We start from the raw sequence: 21,074 nt of genomic DNA on the forward strand, positions 1-21,074 counted from the left end.
AGCCTGGGTACCATCACTCACCTCTTCCATTGCAGTCACCCTATCCAAGGGAACACCAGTACCTACCAGCAGCTGTGGCTCATCTTCAGGCTCACTGCTACAGGGTAGCTCCCTCCTTGAAACAGCCACCTCACCAGCCCTTGCTTCAGGTATGAGGTTTGTCTGGGTCTCCCCAGTCTACTAGACCCACATGACTGTCTCCAAGTCTGACTGCATGTAACTGCATGCACATTAGGTACTGCATTATTTTCCTTGCCACAAATTCTGGGTCCTCCATTATTACATGCCTACTAGTGCAGTCTATCAAACTTTATGTTTACTCTCACCTAATTCTGCTGTAAAATAAATTTTGCATAACTCCATTCAATTATGTATATTTACTGTACATTTGTAATTCCAATTCCCTGCTAGTTGTTTGTATTACCACTGTCTAATTTTTGCTATTTGTTTGCAAGTTTTTTTTTAATTATTCTGTATAAATGTAATACTGTTGCTGTTTAATGTAGCTTTTCTCCCTGGGTCTCTGCTGAAAATGGGCTTCCAGCCCAGCCGGACACTTACCCAGTAATCAAATGTAAAATAAATAAATAAATTATCAAAATCATTCCCCATCTAGACATCTGCAGGAATATCCTCAAACACGCCTACTTGATTGCTTCCTTTTCCTCCTTCAGAGTCAAGGTGATCCCTGGCCAAAATCATTTGGAATGGGGTCCCTCCTAAAGCTTTGACTGGAGTGGACTGCCCAAGCAAGTACCCTTTTTAACCACTGCAGGCTTCACAATGGTTATGTCAGAGGCTTTGTCTCTCTTTAGCAGCGGCCTGTTTTCCATCCACTAAGATAGGATATAACCTCTGGTGATAGTTTGGCACCCCTGTTGTCTCCAGACAACTTATCACTGGCATTCTGTTATTCCCGCTTGCTGGGTCCTCAACCTCTTTCCCCCCCCCTTGCCTCTGTGGACATCTATATGATACATGGCCCCATAGGTTACGTTTAAAACATTTAAGCCTTGATCCTGGCCATGTACCTGAACTAGTGTCTTCCCCTATTACTGGTGGACTCTGTTGGGGTGGTTTGGGCTTCCCACCATGGGTTCCTTTATATCCATGTGCAGCATTGGGTATATGGGTATACCTTTCCTGTGCAGTGATGCCCTGCATGCTAAGTAGAGATCACCCTTTTCCCCAGCTCATCTGCAGAGTTACATTCCTGGTCTGCAAACCAGATTCTCATGTCCTCAGGCAAAGTTCTAAGGGCTTGTTCCCTCACTAAAAGGTTTGCCAGCCCTTCAAAAGGGTCACCCACTCACCCACCTATGAAAATAATTACTTAACTCAGCAATATAACTGCATATACTTTCATCTGCCTTGCGTCTGTGCTCACAAAACTTTTTCTGTAAGCTTCAGGTGTTAACATAAACACTGAAGTAAACATTTCTTTACTTTATCATAGTTTAAACAATCAATATCAGACAATTTAGAAACAGCAGTTACCACTTTACCATGGAGTAAGGGGGTCAGGAAAGTACAGTTGTGTACACTTAGCATAAATGTAGATGTTCGAGCGTATTCACTGTTGCAGTCATTACATTTGGGGTAATCTGCTGGCAGGTTACCCTCAGTCAGGCCTGAATAACAAAGTCTTGGGTCCTGCGTCGGTTGTTGTCTCCTCTTCCATGACGTCAGGTCGTCAGGGGTATAAAACATGCAGCTGACGCCATTTTATTCAGTTTTTCTTGCCCCAGATGTCAGGTGACCCCAAATGGGGAACAAAAATGTATATATAAGTAAACAGTAAATATATAAATACACTTTTAGAAGCATTAGCTTTAGCTTCAACTAAAAGCAAATACACCACAAAGGCTTTTGAGTATAGTGAAGGAAAGAAAAGGTATAGAAAGGGGGATAGCGGGTGGGTAACCCGGACTGCAACAGTGAATACACTCGAACATCTATATTTATGGTAAGTGTACACAACTGTACTATGTTCTTCGTGTTTCACTGTTGCAGTCATTACATTTGGGTAGAATCCCAAAGCTATGGATGGGAGGATGGAACTAAACAGCATTAGGAGAGGCTATAAGGCCCTGCAGAACTGCAGTGGCAAAGCCTGCCCTGGATTTGGAGAAGAGAGGCAAATGATAATGCATTGTAAAGGTATGAACAGAGGTCCAAGTAGCAGCTTCCAGAATGTCTTTGGTTGGAACCCCTCTGAGAAAAGCTGCTGAAGTAGAGGCAGTCCTGATGGAATGAGATCTCATCCCCTTGGGCACATATTTACCATGGGGCAAGTAGCAGAACTGAATGCAGTGGCTTATCCACTTAGAAATAGTCTGCTTTGATATAGCCTTCCCCTCTGACCCTGCAGCAAATGCTACCAGTAGTTGCTCAGACTTTCTTAGAGATTTGGTCCTGTTTAAGTAGAATCTTAGCTGTCTGTGTACATCCAATGAATGCAAAATCCGCTCCCCCTTGTTCTTCGGATTTGGGTAAAATGTTGGCAGGTGAATGGTCTGGTTAAGAGCCACACTGGATACCACCTTAGGCATAAAAGAAGGATTGGTCCTGAGGGACACCCTGTCCGGGTAAAATATAATAAAAGGCCCCACTGCCATGAAAGCCTGTAGTTCTGAAACCCTTCTTGCTGTAGTGACTGCCAAGAGAAAAGCTGTTTTTCAAGATAGAAATTTTATATCCACAGTAGCTGCTGGTTCAAAAGGAGGCAGGGTGAGTTTTTCCAGCACAAAATTGAGGTCCCATGCAGGAGTTGGTGATCTTCTGGGAGGCCTTAAATTTTTGGCCCCTCTAAGATACTGTTTAAGCAGAGGATGAGAGAAGAGGGGAGGCTCTGTGTTGTAATGAGCCGAGATGGCAGAGGCATGGATTTTTATTGAAGAAAAAGATAGATCCTTGTCAAACATCTCAGTCAAAGATTGTAAAATCTGAGGAATGTTGGGCTTTGCTGTGTCTGTTCCTTGTGCTTGGTTCCAAGCACAGAATCTCTTCCATTTATCAGCATAAGATTTTCTGGTAGTAGGCCTTCTGACTTCCAAAATGACATCCATCACAGATTTACTGAGAGGTGTTGTTTGAATAATTAGTTGATCGACCATGCTGCAAGATTCAGAGTTTGGAGCTGAGTGTGCAGAATTTGATAGTTCTGCTGAGACAGTAGATGAGGTATTTGAGGCAAGTACCATGGAGGAAGCCGAGACATATTCCTTAGAAGTGGGTACCAGTGCTGGCGAGGCCAGTCCGGAGCAACTAGGATCATTTTTGTTTTTTCCTGTCTGACTTTTAGTAAGACCTAGGAGAGTAGAGGCAGATGGGGGAAAAGCATAGACTGATAGGTTTTTCCAGCTGAAGGATAGGGCATCCACTTTCCATGCTTTTTTGTCGTGAGTTCTTGTGCAGAATTTGTCCAACTGATAATTTTGGAAAAAGGCAAATAGATCTATGTCTGGGCTCCCCCATTTCTGTGTTAACTTGCTGAAGATTTGTGGATCCAGTTTCCATTCGTGCGGGTCCATAAGATTTCTGCTTAGGTCGTCTGCCAGAGTATTTTGCTTTCCTGGCAGGAATTGACCTTGAAGATGCATTTGGTAAGTCAAGGCTGTGTTCCACAAGGCCATGGCTAGTCGGCAAAGGGGGTAGGAATTTGTACCCCCCTGCTTGTTTATGTACCACATAACTGTGGTGTTGTCTGTCTTTATCAGTAGTTGTCCTGGATGAAGTAAGTCCTTGAAGGCTGTCAGAGCATTCTGAACAGCTAGCATCTCTTTCTGGTTGATATGCAGATGCATTTGGTTTGGGCTCCATTTGCCCTGAATGCATCTCCCTGCCAGGTGGGCCCCCCCAAGCATAGTCTGATGAGTCTGTAGTTAGGGTTTGGGTGGCAGGGGGTAGACTGAATGACAGACCCTTGTTTTGGTGATATGTCTCTGCCCACCAAAGAAACTCCTGTTGTAGGCAGGAAATGAGAGGAGTCATTGTTTCCAGACTGTGACAATGTTGACTCCATAAACTTTTTAGGTACCAATGAAGTTTCCTCATATGCAGTCTCGCATATGGAATTAGTGGAATGCAGGATGCCATGAACCCCAAAGCCTGCAGAATTTGTCTTGCAGATAACTGGGTTTTTGTTGCCATTTGTTTGAAGTATGTTGTCAGTTGCCTTTGTTTGTCTAGTGTGAGGTAAGCCATCTGGGCAGTTGTATTCAAGCTTGCACCCAGGAATGTAATTATTTGAGCGGGTACCAGTTGTGATTTCTTTTCGTTTATGGTGTACCCTAAGTATGCTAGAAGCCTTTTTACAAATGCCAGATGTTGAAGAACAGTGTCCTTGTCCTCTGCTTGAATGAGACAGACGTCCAGATAAGGATAAATTTGAATGCTTCTTTGTCTGCAGAATGCAATTACTAGTTCCAGGCACTTTGTAAAGTAGATAAGCCAAAGGGCAGTGCAGAGAATTGGTAATGCAAAAAAACCTGCTTTGAAGCAGAGGTATCTTCTGCATGATTCCCTTATTGGGATATGCAGGTATGCCTCTTTTAAGTCTAGAGTTACTAACCAAGCATTCCTGCCTAGGATAGGCAGTAGCTGTTGTAAAGTTAGCATTTTGAATTTTGGAATGTCCAGGAACGTGTTCAAAATCTATAAGTCCAGTATTGGGCACCATGAATTGTCTTTTCTGGGTACCAGGAAAAGTCTTGAATAAAAACCTTGTCCTTTTTTCTTTTCTGGTACCGGTTGAATAGCCCCCATATCCATGAGGGACATGACTTGTTTCTGGGCCTCTGCCCACTGGTTTTGTGGCAGATCCGGCCATCCGTTTGGAATTGGCAAAGTATGAAAATGAAATCTATACCCCTGGGATACTATGTTTAATACTCACTTGTCCTGGGTAATTAACTGCCAATTTTGAGCATGAAGTGCTAGTTTCCCCCCCAAGGGGGATGCCAAAAGATAAGTGCTTGGTGATGGTAGAGGAAAGTCATTGAGCCTGCTTACTGTAGGGTTGTGCTTTGTTTCCTCCAGATTTGGAGGTGGAGGCACCCCATTGCGTTGACCTGTAAGAACCGTGTGATTGGTATCTGGAGCCTTTTAAGCGTCTGGATTTGCCTTGAGTGGCTCTGTTGGACACAGGAAAGGTCCAGTTTTTAGTAGGCCAGTGTCTACTGAACCTGGGTGACTGCTCTTGCAAGAAATCTTTACAGTTTTCTTAGATTTAGCTTTGTCTTCCATTTTCTTTAAAACCTCTTCTGCCTTATTACCAGAGTATCATGCTGCAAAGGGGCATCCAACAATTTAGCTTTAACATGATCAGGCAGATTTTGTTCCTTGAGCCAGGCATGCTTTCAAATCACATATCCAGTAACAGCGGTCCTACAAGAGGCCTCCAAGGAATCAAAACCACATTGCAAAGTAAGCTTTCCAACCTGTTCTGCTGAATGCAATAATTCCCGTAACTCTTTATTTTCCACACAATCAGAAATCAACATAATTTTCTGTTTCAGTAAGCCCATAACATGCTGTTGATATTTAAGCATATGAAAACTGGCAGTTTAAAGCCCTGATTGCCAAGGTTGCAGACGTGTAAACCTTCTTTCCCTATCTATCCAGCGCCCTGGAATCTCTATCAGAGGGGGTAGGATTTTTGGCTGTAGAGGCCTTTACACCCTTGGGACCCTGAGAAATAGTCTCAAGATCAGCAGCAGGGTTTTTGAATAGAAATTTGTGAGAGTCAGGAACCCTGTAATATCTGTCTGGCTTACTAGGAGCCGGAGGCAGGGAATCAGCAGCCATGCTTGATTCCGAAAACACATCATCAACAATGTCTAATACAGGAGGTATTGCCAAAGGCCTATGCTGAGGAAGAAGAAGGAAATCCCTAAGCCTCTCTTTTGATTCAGAAAAGTCCTGACTCTCACAGTGAAAATGTTCCCTTAAAGTATGCAAAGTCTCTCCAAAAGAGTAATCCTCAGGAGGAGATGCAGATGGGATGGATTCCTCTACATCAGAATCCTCATAGGGTGGAATAGAAAATTCCTGATCAGAAGAGGAATCAGAAGAAATGGAAACCTGATCTGAAGATTCATAATCAGTGCCTTGCCTAGGCCTCTTAACGGGGGGGGGGTTGAGAACCCCTGATTAAGGTAATTAAATCTTCAGCCATTTTGATCATCTGTTTTTTAGGCATAGGGGCCTGGGCATGTGGCTCATGCGTCGGTTTTCTTAGACACAGAAGATATTTTTGACCTTGTTTTTGTTGATGGCGTCAGTTTAATATAAAAATGTTGAGGCCTGAAAACACCCTCAGAAGCCAGTGCCTGCTCAGCGGCTCCGGACCCATCCAAGGGAGAGACATCTGCGGGTTCAATACTCTGAGAATCTCGCGGCATACCGGACTCCGAATGGGTCTCAGTAGAGGCCTGCAACTCAAATGTAGCGGGTATCAGGGGCTGAGAAAGTGCCTCACTGAGTACCGGCGACTGGCTTAGGAGAAGCTTCGTCGTTGGTTTTGGACCTTGACGGTCTGTCTCTGTCTTTTTCTTTGCGTTTTTTGTGAACTCCAGTAGTCGGATTGCTAAACGACGACATTTCAGGATAATTAAATCTTGAACCAAAATATTTAGAAGCAAAAATATACCGACGCTTAATAGTGCGTTGGTTAAATCTAGCACAAAACCGACAGCAAGGCACGTTGTGATCTGGGCCTAGGCAAGGAATACAGTACAAATGAAAATCCTTATGAGGTATTTGCTTCCCACAAGTAATGCAATTATTAACTTTTACTGACAACGATAAGGAGCAAGAAAATGTTTCCCCAATGGGGTACTTAGCTTTAGTTTGAAGACTTCGGTTCTGAAGCGCAAATACGAAAATTTCAGGAGTCGGCCAACTGGCACTTGCGAACTGCTTCTGCTTCAGACACCGCGCGGCAAGAAAGACTGAATAAAATGGCGTCGGCTGCATGTTTTATACCACTGATGACCTGACGTCATGGAAGAGGAGACAGCAACCGACGCAGGACCCAAGATTTTGTTATTCAGGCCGACTGAGGGCAACCTGCCAGCAGATTACCTCAAATGTAATGACTGCAGCAGTGAAACACGAAGAACATCTGTACCCAGTGCCCTTGGTCAACATTACTCTGTTTATATACCCTTTCAAATATATGAATAAAACTATCAAAATTATTACCCTCTGTAAACTGTGGAAGAAATGTACTGACCTTTATTGATTCTGGGGTTCGGTTATTCCCTTCCTCATTACCTCCATGACCCTGGTGAAAAGTCAGCATCTCCTTCTCATGCTGACGCTGGTTCTCATTTTATTCAACCTCTAAATGCCACAGTCTCTCTGCTGATTCGACTTCAACTGCCAAATGCCACAGTCTCTCTTCTGATTCTAATTCCAAACCTTTGGCCTCCAGTTCAAGTCTCTAACTCCAGATGGATTTTTAAGTCCTCTGAGGAAAAGGTAAACTGTCCTGTTTCTGAGAGCTGTACATCCCCATCACCAAACTGGTTGTCCTCCTGGTTGCTGGTCTGAGCTGTGATTAAGGTTGAAATCATTTCCTCTTTAGTCAGGTAGGCATACACCAGTCCTTTGACTTCACATACCTTGGCCAACTGCTTCTTTGTCAGCTTGCCATAAGCATCTGCTGATATCTTTGCCTGCTTTACCTGACTAAACTAAACTAACAAAATAAATAAATAAAATAAAACTGCTGTGAAAATTAAACTCTGTATGTTTACTTGTGGCTGCCAAGAATACACACACCTTTAGTGACAACTGCTTACAGGCTACAGAAGTTCAATTAATATCCACACCACTGCTTACCAATATGTGACGTCTCCAACCTGGGCCATTAATCAAGGAGCCTGAATCCTCGCCAGTGGCACTGGAGACGGATGTTCACTTGGAAGAAAAATGGATAAACCCAGTACTTACGGATGCAGCTCTCTGCATCAAGCACAATTTCCCTTAACAGCACACAGGGAATACACTCAATCCAGGGTATGGATTCCTCAACCTGTCTCCCTCCTGGTCCCCAATAAGACTCCCCACTGGCACACATATAGAGTTGAGTCCTCTGCCGAGTGTCCACGCCAAGTCCTCCAGCACCCTCTCTGTGAAACCAGTGCTTCTTGTCCCTGCTCCAAACAGCTAATACACAAACTCTTTGAGATTTGATTTTCACACACACACACACACACACACACACACACACACACACACACACACACACACACACACACACACACACACACACACACACAGGAAAGGCTGACACAGATTTACTAGCTATGCCCCCTTCTGCCCAGACTATAAGGTAGGTACACTGCCACCAGACACTCCAAGGCCAGCTACTCTAAGGCTCTTGCAAGGGTACCCAATTATACTGAGTGAAATTAATATTAATACAAATGGTAGTTTGACCAACAGTAAGGCTTTCAGGAGAGGCCAGAGCTGTCACTAAATATGTATAAGTACTCTCACAGATTAAAACATTCTCTTAAACACCAGCCACAATGAAAAGTTTAAATATATTTAATAATAAGTAAGAAAAGAATACGAAAATACTAAATATCTATTTACAGCAAACACCAGAATTTCAATAACAAGAAATATTAAACACAGATGAATAGATTCACACAGACACAGAAAAACCGTACTTAAGTAATCTCACTATATTTTCCTGACTGATCTAAAGTATTATTATTCCCTGATTACTTAGTAGAGCAAGACAAGATGAATTAGATGAGGGGTCCTTCTTTGTCAGGTTCCAAAAACAGAGCGCAATGAGACTTTAGTCTCATCTAATATTAAATGTAATTTTTGTCCTAGATTATAGAATGACATCTCATACATCTGGTAATCTGACTTTTGGTTCCCATGCAGCGCCCATTGCTAGAAACTGTCAGGATTTAGCATGTATGTGTCAAAAATACACACACATAGAGGTTTGCTCAAATCTGTTGTAGCTTCTGGAAGTCATAAAACAATTTCAAACCTCCATCCTTCCATAGCAGCAATTAGTTCACCCCAAAGATAATACAGAAAGCTTCCTACTACAGACTTTTTTCCTCTGGCTGCGCTGGGAGCTGTAAGATACAATCTTTATGGCCTAAGCCAGGTAATTTAATTTCAATCTATTTTTAGGTGCATTGAGATTAACCTCTTCTCTTTCAGTATCCTCTGTTAAAACTTTTACATTTAATCAGTTATAATAATGCACATATATTTCATTTTCTGTCCAGCAGGGTACACTGTTGGTACATAACACAAGCAACTTTACAAACACATTTTTCAACACAAGCATCTGTACAAATCAGTTTGATATACCCACAGATATTGCCAACATTCTGGCTGACAGGTTCAGTGCAAATTTCTCCCCTCCCTCACCCCCAAAAGAAGAAATACTTATCCCAGCTGAATGTAATCTCCCTGTCATCTCAGATGTCCAGGTGAGAGCCGCCCTCAGCAAAGCTAAAAACACAGCATCAATGGGACCTGACGGTATCCCGGGTTGCGTGCTAAGTGAACTCCAAGAGGAGCTAAACCCGCACATAAAAATGCTATTTAACCTTAGCCTTACTACAGGATATGTACCTGAACACTGGCGTACAGCAACAGTGGTCCCATTCCACAAAGGGGGTACCTCTACAGACCCTGGGAACTACCGCCCCATAAGCTTAACCTGCCTGGTCTGCAAAGCTATGGAAAGAATCATTATGGAACTCATAAACAAAGACATTGGGGACCTACAGACACTTGACCCCACCCAGTTCGGCTTTGTAAAGGGCAGATCCTGCCTTTTGAACCTGGTTGACTTTTTCGAAACAGTCACTAGAGCCATTGATGAGGGCAAAGCAGTCCATACAGCCTACCTGGACTTGGCTAAAGCCTTCGACACAATACCCCACTCAGGCATCATAGATAAGCTCAACAGCTTAAATGTAAACCCTTATGTCACTAGATGGGTTGCAAACTGGCTAAAGGACAGAACCCATAAAGTTAAACTCGCTGGAGCAATGTCAGACTCAAAGCCAGTCACAAGTGGTGTCCCACAGGGATCTGTCCTGGGACCCCTCTTGTTCGGCATTTATTTCTCAGATGTTAAAGCAAACATGGGAGGGTTGTGGCTGACAAAGTTCGCAGATGACTGCAAACTAGGTGCCATAGTCAATACACCAGCGGACACATACATCCTACAAAAAGGCCTCACAGAAACGGACAACTGGTGCTGGAGTCATGGCCTTAAACTAAATGCCAAAAAATGTATAGTCATCCCCTTTGGGAAAAACAAAGTACCCACAAATTATCACATAGACAGCAACCCACTAAGTACGGAAAAAGTAATCAGAGACCTAGGGACCCAAGTCGACAGCGACCTCTCATTTGACACCCACGTTGCCAAAATGGTTAGAAAGACATTCTACCTTGCACACCTTATCATGAAGGGATTCACATCCAGATCCAAGGATGTCATTGTACCCCTATACTCCTCCCTCATCAGACCCATGATTGAGTACAATGCCCCATTTGGTATGTACCTCACCCGGCATTTGTAACAGCTGGAGAGACCACAAAAGTACCTCACCAAGAGGATCAAGGGTCTCCAACATATGTCTTATTCTGCCAGACTAAAGAAACTCCAGCTCTATTCAGTAGCATACCGCCTGCTCAGAGGTGATCTCTGCCTGACGTACAAGGCCATGTCCAATCAGGAACTGATGGACATGCTCCACCTCAAAAAATAAATCCAAATCCATCAGAACCACGAGAGCTAAAGACTTAAACCTCAGCACAAGTATGAATAGAACATGCTGGAGGGATAGATTCATAACCCAGAGGCTTCCCATGCTCTGGAACAAGATCCCAGTTCATGTTAGGCAGAGCCCCTCACTGACTCTCTTCAAGAGAAATCTTGATGAGTGGATGGGAGATCGTAAGTTTACCCCAGGGGTGACATCTTTGTCACTACTAGACAGGGGCACAGTAAACTAATTCTATTATATAAGGGGACTTTCACTGTGTCACTACTAGACAGAGGCACAGTATTCTAAATCTATTCTGTGCATTTTTGTACCATTTCATGGGGTGGCGAAAGCCACATCACTATGGCTAGGCTTACAAATGCCTCAGGGCAGATAGCCTAGTACTAAACTATGAAACTATGAAACTAATTCTTTACACAATTCCAGACAGCTATGCTGGCATATGTTACACATCCACTGCCCTGCTTCTCCTAGTATAGCTGGCAATACCTCACATTGTCACACATATTATCCAAAATATTCCCTTATTTTCTGCTTAGCATTCTGAGGTTGCTCCTCTTCTTATTCTGTTAAGATTCCCCCTTATTCAATAATACTTTAGCGTTTGTCATCCCCTCTAAATAATTCCTATTACTTCTTAACCATATCACTTTCTCGTTTTATTTCTGCTCTACTCCTTTGAACTCTATTTTCATTTTATGCCATTAAAAAATAAAATAAAATATGCAATCATGGCATGGCTAGCCACCTGGTGGTGTGAACCTTGGCTCTAGATGACTGTCACTGTTAATATGACACCCTGACCTATGTGTAAAAATGAGAAAAAAGGGCTGTGGATGGATTTTTATTTTATGACACTCACTAGCTATTCCTTCTGCAGAAATTTCTATCTTCCCTAATAATTCTTTATTAATTTCCCCTACCCATTCTTTAAATTCTTCTCTTTTCAACAGGTAGGTGGGAAGGCTTCAGTTTCTCATTTTTACTTCATTAACCTGAATTTTTATCTTTATCTGAAATGGTTATTGGATGCTTGTCAAAGCTTTCAATTAAATGCACATTTCTGTGAAACATAAGCTCCATTCCCCATATAAGTAATATTCCCCTGTTGAAAGATGATTATTTCTCTAATAATTTTCTTAAGCTCCATGACAGCAGTTTCTGGTGATAAATCCATGCCAGTGTAGTCCTCCTCCCTTGTCAATAGCCCCTTACTACCACAAATCTATCATTACTGTCTTTTTCCCTCTTCCATCACTATTGGATTTCTTCTAGTAATCAGTACTAAGTATTGTTTTAATTATTTATTTTACATTTGTTTACCGGGGAAGTCTGACTGGGTTGTTGGCCCATTTTTAGAAGAGGCCCAGGGAGACAATCTCCACAGCATTATGACAAAAATAACAGTTATAACAGTGTTAAAGACTTATAAGCATATTTATGAAGTCAATTACATACAGTAATAACAGTGATACAAAGAAGGTACATTGCAAAATACTCTGGTAAAGGAGTTATACAATAGACAAGTTGTGATATAACCAGAGGTAGGTTTACCAATATGAAACATAACACAGAGGCAGTAAAGAAAAAAAAAAGCTTTACATATATAGGGATGCTGGTAAGAGTAGAGCTATACAACAGGAAAAATATGGAGGTTTTGTAGTGGCAGAGAAACATTTTAAAGAAACAGAAAGGGAGGGAGTTTAGCCTGGTTTAGTGAAAGAGTAGAGCTAGGTGTTGTTTAGGTGTTGTCTAAGCAGTATCTTGAATTTGCATGAGTTGGTCATATTGAGTGTTCTGAGGCATAATATTCCAAGATTGTGATATTTTGTTGGAGTATAGGGAGTCACCATGACTATTATTGGATTTAGTTACCTTCAGTAGGAGTTTCTGAGAGGATCTTAGTTGCCTACAGTTGGTATGGGGTTGAACAAGGTCACTAAGAGCTGGGCAGTTGTCCAGGTGGTGCAGGGTACAGTGTGCTAGGGATAGCTGGTTAAAGGTCAATATTTTATTTATTTCCAGTTTGGTTACTGGGGAAGTCCACTGGGCCAACATGACCCGTTTTCAGTGGAGGCCCAGGGAGAAAAGCTCCAAGAAAGCATTGTACAAATTCAGTTACAATAAAATACAGGAGTATACAAGATAAAATTGTAAAGAGAGTTAAAAAATAAGAATATTCACAAGCATAGTTAGCAGAATTCATAGAGAGAGAGAGATTAAGGGTTATACAGTTTCCTTTGAGCAATGGCACTGAAGTGTTGAGTGAGGAAGTCAGTTACATATATAAAGAGAGGAATTCTGGATATGCTTGCTTAACATGCAAGTTTTTGAAGAAGAAAACTATTCACATTATTTACATTATTTACAAAGTTGATATATTAGGAAGTTCCAACCATTTAAGCTGGTGTAGTGCTGAACAGTGATGCAATCTAGGTGGATGGTTAGCAGCAAATCTGACTACTTTATTATAGCAGGACTCCAACTATTTAAGTCAAATTTTCTTACACTTGTAAATACTGGTGAGGCATACAAGAGGGTAGAGAGTACGTGTGTTCTACAGATGGAATGTCTGGTGGTGTTAGTTAGGAAGGGCTTAATTCTATATAGCGAGCCTAACTTAAAGTAGACCTTTTTGATTACTAGTGCCAGGTGTTTGGCAAATTTAAGGTCATTGTCTATTGTGACCCCAAGGAGCTTAGTGTGATTTACTGGGGCAATTATTATTATTATTATATATATATCCATCCTCCACAACCCCTTTATTCCATTTTTGGATAAGGGGTCGGGGTGTCATTTCTTCAGTGACAATCATCTAGAGCCAAGGTTTACACCACCAGGTGGCTAGCCCTACCGTAGTATTTATTATAATATATTATTATATTATTACTCCCCTTTCTTTTGACCCTGACATTCTGCTGAATATCCATTCACAAATCCTTTTTATGTCAAATTCACATGCTCATGTCTTTCCAAACGTCTCTCCTGTATCATTGCTATTTACAGTCTGCATTTCTTAACATAATTCAATAATCTTTCCTTTATGTCTACACCTGTAAGGCCATTTACATACCAAGATACTTTGGGTAGAGTAGCCATTATGATAAAAAGCCACTGTTACCACTTATAATGCAAGACAGTTTTTTTTTTTTAATGTGTACTTCCAACTTTTGTCTTAAAAGCACAAACTAATGCTTGGTAGGATGATCTTTTACACAGTTGTTTCATCACATCTCCAATTGAAACTATGTCACATTTCTCAAGACTTTTTTTATTTTACTGAAAACCCACAAATAAGAAACGTCTTCAGAACACCCCCATCTCCTATAAATACTGAACTATGTACATTTTAACACATGAATTTTAACCCATCAGACAGGCACAATTGCCCGAAATCAACATCTGCACTCACAGGCATAATCTAATCTAAAATGAAGGTTATCCATGTTAAAATGCATGTTACAGCCTGTGTTTCTACTTAGTACACTGGCCATTTTGTTACTGATCATTGAACAGGAATGTCTGCTTTTGTTAACACCCCACAAATGAACTGCAACTTTGTTGATGACCCCAAACTGTCGTGCAGTGGCAGAGGAGCTTCTGCAGTTACAGGTTTTGTGGGTTCCTAATGCCAGCTGTGTATATAAGATCACAAAAGTTGAGAATGAACAAACAGTACAACCTTGAAATTGGTTCTTGAGAGTTAACACGGATAAAAAACTGGTCAGGCAAAAATGACTCAACAGGTCACCGAAAATGAAATCCACGAAGACAACAGGATGGTTATTAGCTGTATATCATAATCTTTTTTGCTATCAATACAAATGACAATGCAGAAGGTTTAAAAGGAAAATTGTGCTTTTTGCTAATGATGTAATAGAAAGGTAGAAAAAAAAAACTGGAAAAGGACAGCAAAAACTGAGGGAATTTTCTCAAACTTGGAAGCTTAAATTCAATACAAAAATATATAAAATAATACTTTTGGGGCACATTAATCAGCAACAAAGACAGAAAGGGATGGATGTACTCATACCACACAATCTATAGACTATAAGTAGGAGGCTATACAGCAGAGTAGCAAAGAAGGACAGGAATGTACTGGCCCATGCAGGAAAAGTCATTGCAAGCACAAAACAAGATAGTATTATTCCTCTGTACAACCTGTGGGATTTTATGTGGAGCAGTGTGTGCAGTTCTGAAGAACTAAATTCAACAGAGAGGAAGAGGGGCAGCAAAAATAGAGCATGGTCTTCACCAGAATCCATTTAAAGGAAGAGTAAGTCACAAAGGAATGAATTAGACAGATGAAGCATTTAAGCATCTTAAAGTAACACATACAGTCCTGTTGGGTACAGTCTATCAAAAACAAGATGTATGTAAACAAAAGGTCACAGTCTAAACATACAAAGAGGAAGGCTCTAAAATATGTTGGGGGGGCAACAATTCACAAAAAGGGTAGTGAATAATTGGAAAAGTCTTTTTTTGCAAAGGCTTTTACTGAAAATTATAACAACAAAACATTAATATAGGACAATAAAAACATTATAATACAAATATACACATCTAAAAAAAATAATAATAGACTAAAATAACTATTTACAATGGTGTCTACTGTAAAACAAAGCTTTTTAAACAGAAAAAGAAATAGGATGAGTAGTTGTTAGTTAATTATTAAGGTCTGTATATCCAGCAGATCTTTGACTTTTAACCATATATTATATGAAGACGTGATTCTAGATGTTCTTGTCTTGATCGTGATAAGTTCAAGATGACAAACTTCAGTTGCCAAGTGTACAAATTCCTTCATAGTAGGAGTCGTCTGATTCTTCCAGTTCTTGGTGATGGCTTTTCTTGCTAATGTTAAGATTTTCCATAAAAGAGGATATTTTATTTTTGTGACACAAGTGGGAATAGGTGTATTAAATAAAATAAGAAATTTGGTCAGCCTAAATGTATCATTAAAAATGGACTGTAAGTCAGAATTCATATTATCCCAATATGTTTTAAGTTTTATACAAATGTAAAACATATGGCTGCAGTCAGCTTTAACATTTACTTTATATCTCTAGCATCCTATGTTTTTATTATACATCAATTCAACTTTATGTGGTGTGATAAAGGTTCTATGCAAAAACGTCCACATCCTCCATCTTAGTGATGAAGTAGTTTGCTTTGAAGATTGGCGTATTAGTTATTTTTTATCATCTTCACTTAGGGGAGTTATTAACAAGTCTAAAATAATCCCAACAGCTTTCTCTGTGACATACTTTTGATTTCTTAAGTACCTTATATATTTTAGATAGAAGTCCCTTCCCAATTATATTCTGGTGCATTAGAATAATGAGTAAATCAATGAATACGGGAAAATAATTTCTAACTGTTGGTTGCATTAGATTAATCTTATGTTCAACTGTCTACAATTTTGAATTTCTAACCACATATCTTTGCTTAATTCAAACTTATTAATGATACGGTCAACATTTTGTAACTTCCCATTGTCTAGTAATCAATACCAATATAACAGTTTTTTATGTTTAAATGTAGTCATTCTTGTTAAATTAAATGTATTAATAGTATTTTGAGTACAGGCAATTGGAAATGCAAAGAAATTTGATGCTTTATATTCAGGGAGGAAAAACCTTCTTGAAGAGATTGCATCATCACAAATAGTGACAGATTTTAGGAATACATGGAAATCAAATGAGGCAATTGATAGGATAGGCAGAAAAAAGAAAGAGGAATGCTTTAGAATAAGCATGAACAGCCGCTTATTGAGGAGGTAGGGAAATGGGCACATTAAAAGACCCACAAAATTACTAACTACTATCAAAATCTGTGTTTCCATATTTCCACAAAAGCCTTCCAAATTGAAGAACTGGGTACATCAGGTTGGCTGAACAGTTCTTATCTGCCATCAGAATCTGTGTTTCCACAGTTCTACAAAACTTCATGAACTATTAACATCTTTCCTTTAATCATCACTGGTGTAAACAGCATAGTCCCATGGTGGTGTGACTTTCAATACAAACATTTAATGCCTGTTAAAGTCAATATACTGCATTTCTAAGGGATTTTTTTTTCATACAGCAAACTGCGGTGGTGGTGCTGCAGTAGTGCTGTCGCCTCACAGTAAGATGTTGTCCCGTTCGATTCTCAGCTAGAGCGTCTTCTGTCTGGAGACATGCGTGAATGGGCGTAACTTCATTGAAGGTTGTGCGTCAGGGCTGGCAACTCGGCATGTAAAAATCTACTGCCAATCATTAGCGGACCGGAGTTCCGCTGTGGTGACCCCTAACCGGGAAAAGCGGAAAGACACAACAACAACATAATAAATTTTTCTTTTAACATCAGCAAAGAGGAACAGAGTTTTCTGGAGCTAGTTTTGCCCATAGGAATCTCACCCACAGCAGCTAAACAAAGAAAGATTACATTTATACCATACAAAAGCAAATCAAATCATACAGCTTAGCAACTACTCTTGCCCTACTACATACTTTGGCACAGTGCTAACCAAAGAAAAAAATTACACTTCTGCCAGATCAAAGACATCACTGACATACATATGATATCTAATGCAGTACTATCAAACATACATATAAGTAAGTTCACTTACTCAGGTTCATAGGCAAAGTACTAGGCTAGCTGCCGTTGTGGGTCACTTTAAGACTAGCCAATTTCCTTTCTGATGCTTGAATTAACCTAACCCATTTGCTGTAAGAACAGCCTTACCCATCCCATGATCAATAATTATATTTTTCCCCTAATGAGAATAATTGGGATCATACCATGGATAATTTAAGGGGACTCATGCATGGGATTAAGCATTTAGGAGTTGCTCTGTCCATACATAGTACAGAGAAAAGTCCTGGGGTACATTTTCAGTTTCCCATCCATAGATCCAAACTGTGCTTGAATATGGACAGGGGTGAGATTTGTTTTACATGGATGGGGAGTCTGTTCCAGGTCAGTGGTATACTTTCCAAGATATACCTGTCCTTCCAAACTGTTCTGCTGATGTTGCAAAAGAGGTTTAGATCCCTAGACTGAGTATTTCTGATGCCACTTGCCTTGCTGATGTGCAATCTATCAGTTTTGGGTCAGAGAATGTCTTGTATGCAAGACACAGGTCACCTCTTAGCAGTCTACAGCAGACCGAGTATAGTGACAGAGGTCTGAGACAGTCCATGTAGGACATATTGTTTAGGCCTAGTATCCTTGGGTGTTCCAGTTACTGTATGTGCCTGAACAGATAAATGCCAAACGGGGCATTATACTCAATGATTGACCTAATGAGAGCTAAGCAAAGTAAATGACATCTCTAGATCTAGAACATAATCCCTTTGTTTATAAGCTATGCAATACAGACGGCATTTCTTATGACAATGGACTCATGTTGGCCAAAAGTTAGGTCATTGTCCACATAATTTTCCAAATCTGTAACAACTGAGTCAACTCTTAGGAACATACAGTCAATATAGTAGATCCCGAGGGTAGGTGACTTCCCAAAGGATACAACAGTGCATTTTATGGCATTTAGTTTCAGTCCATGACTTTGGCACCTGTTATTTATTTGGGGTAAACCATCCTGTAGAATGGCTAAGTCATTTGGGGATTCAATGACTACTCCAAGCTTTTCTACTGCGGGTTTTTCTTCCAGTAATTTTTTCCCCAGTAAAATGTTAAAAAGCTATATGGCATGCCACAACTTAGTGAGGCACTGGGCTGCTTCATATCTACCACTGCATTTATATTTCAGTCCCAAAAAAGGCTGCAAATGTGTGTTTACTCAGCATTCTTCAACCATAAGAATTAATGATGTTCTCTTGCTGTCTTCTACTCTTAGCGATGCTTTTCAAATGCTGGTACACTAGACACAACATGATCTTTTTCTGACCAAGAAGTTCTAGTAAAAGGACTTCTGTGACAAATTTTATTTTACAGACTGGCATGTGTCATCACTAATGGCTTATGGATCACAATCCTACATAAAAAATCTGCAAAAATACCTACTCTGATTAGGTTCGTAAGTATTAGGCTAGATGACCTTGTGGGCCATTTTAAGCCTAGCCAATTTCCCTCAAGAGTGAGAAATCAAGCCTGGTACTTTGTGTCTGCGTGGTAAGCTCCTTAACCATTATTCCAACCCAACATCCTATCTGGATTTTAAGTAATTATGATTTTTTTTCTTTGCAGCATCTCCTAATTAGTATGACAAGCACTGTGGAAAACACACTGCCAAAACTGTTCAGAAAAGTTAAAATCAGTTCCAAAAATCAACTGAAAAATAGGAAGGAAAATAGGTGATAGAAGTTTTACTTACTAGTTTCTGGTGTGAGTCCACTCACTTCTTCACTCCAGTCACTCCAATACCCTTTTCCATCCATCTTCATGCAACGTATGGAGACAATGTAGACTGTGTGAGATCTAAGGTCTTGCAATGTGAAAGAATCTCTGTGACTAGCAGTCTCTTCTGGAGGCACCTAGGGACATGTATGAATCTGATTGGCTGCCAGCTTGTATCATTTTTAGTGTACAATACATCACATTTATGGAATTACTATAAAAATGAAATTCTGTAAACATTATACAAACTTGAAAAAGATAATATATTTAATTTGGCAACTGTAACGACACCAAGTACCAATTATTTTGTCCTCGACACTGCTGAAAAAACAGCCAACTCTGTGGCACATGGGGATAAAGCTATGACTACTTGCAGGTGAACTTGGGACAAGTGCCAGCAGGCGCCAGCTGAGGAGGATGGGAGTGAGAAAGCACTTCCAGCCGGCCCATCCTGGATGTAGGGAGGCAGTATTACTGACACCTTGTGAAAGCACAAGGTGTTGCATCCATGGAACATGGGTCTAGGGAGCATGCACTGTCACTGTGCACAGATGTAAACACCTGAGGATTCAGCATGGGTGGTCTCCACCACCCATCTCTCACAACTGGGAGAACTGGTGAACAAAATGAGCTTCCAGGGCAGGAATGAAAGGGCTGAAGGGTGCTTGCCTAGCCCAGGAAAGCCTGGCTTCCACCACTGTCGAAGGAATGGGCTCACTGAGTACAGGCAGGGAAACACTAAATGAGGTCCTGTGGCAAAGCAAAAAGAAAAAAAAAAGAAAAAATGGGACTGCTGACAAAACTAACTAAGAAAGCAAAATTGCTCCATCTTATCACTAAGTGTAGCTTATTCAGGAATTCACATACAGCAGCAGTCAATTTAAAAACCTTTCTTCCTCATCATGCACAGGAAGTTTAAATGCAAAACATTCAACTGTTACGTAATCTTGTATTCTCAAAATACCCATGAAGTACAGCAATGTGAGGGTGTGTATTCAAAAGTGAATGAGATTTAGCCTCAGGCAGCAGACAGAATTCTGGCTAAAATTCTTGAGCAGTTGGGCATCTCATTAGGCAAGATATAAGGAAGTTTAACAATCAACGTTATCTGATTAAAACCTGACTATAAAGGAAAGCACAACTCAGACTAACTTCACTTTGTTTTTATAGAAATGGGTCAACGACAAGTGTACATATATCTTCCTATTCCATTTGGCCAAGACAGAAAAATGAAAAAAATAGCTACAGAAGAGAAAAGAAGCAACTGGCAAAATAGACAACTCCTACATGTCTACTGACTGACCATTATTTCATTAGGTGCAGATCAATTAAAAGAAATGGTACAAACAACTTCTGCGAACTGTACATTTTTTTGGTTCGCCATGTGAGGGAACACCCCACACATGGTAACCAAAAAACAAGACAGTGAACCTTGGGGGAAAGCAAGAATGTTTAAACAAAGCAATTTTTCATTTAAATTTTTACCGCCCTAATACGTTTTCTAATTCTACATCTAAGCTGCCTAGTAGTCTTGCCAACATAATAATGTGGGCAAGAACTACAGACAGCCAGATATACAATGTTCGCACTAGTACAAGTGTATCTATACAGACTTTTAATAACCAAATTCAAATGTGGAAATTCTACACTACTCATTCTGCTTATAGCGCGACTGTGAGCGATAGTGAGCAGAAGCTGCTTTGCACTCGATGTAAAGGACTTACAATTTTTGCTGGCTTGCAGAACTTGTATGGTTAGAACAACTTTACTGTACTTAATGTATTATTTAGTTGTATATTGCTGGTGTGAACTTTTTTGCCATAGAAGTTGATTTAAGTTCTCTTTGAATTCTGTGGTTACTGTTTTTGATTATTCTTTTCTTTTACAATATTTTACTCATTTCAAGGTGAATATGGATTCCCTAAATGAGTATGCAATTAA

General features: G+C 40.3%; 1 protein-coding gene across 5 annotated transcripts in view; it reads right to left on the reverse strand.

Annotated features, from left to right (window-relative positions):
* The window catches only part of IL6ST (interleukin 6 cytokine family signal transducer), a 2,713,809-nt gene that overhangs the window by 973,680 nt on the left and 1,719,055 nt on the right, over positions 1–21,074 (reverse strand). For all 5 annotated transcript variants that reach the window (XM_044063784.1, XM_044063780.1, XM_044063781.1 and 2 more), the window contains one exon: positions 19,111–19,270. In XM_044063784.1, coding sequence (XP_043919719.1) covers positions 19,111–19,270 — 160 coding nt within the window. The remainder of the gene's footprint in view (positions 1–19,110; positions 19,271–21,074) is intronic.

The sequence above is a fragment of the Protopterus annectens genome, chromosome 2.part2 (assembly GCF_019279795.1).
Source record: "Protopterus annectens isolate FY-2018-M chromosome 2.part2, PAN1.0, whole genome shotgun sequence".
NCBI classification, from domain to species: Eukaryota; Metazoa; Chordata; order Ceratodontiformes; family Protopteridae; genus Protopterus; species Protopterus annectens.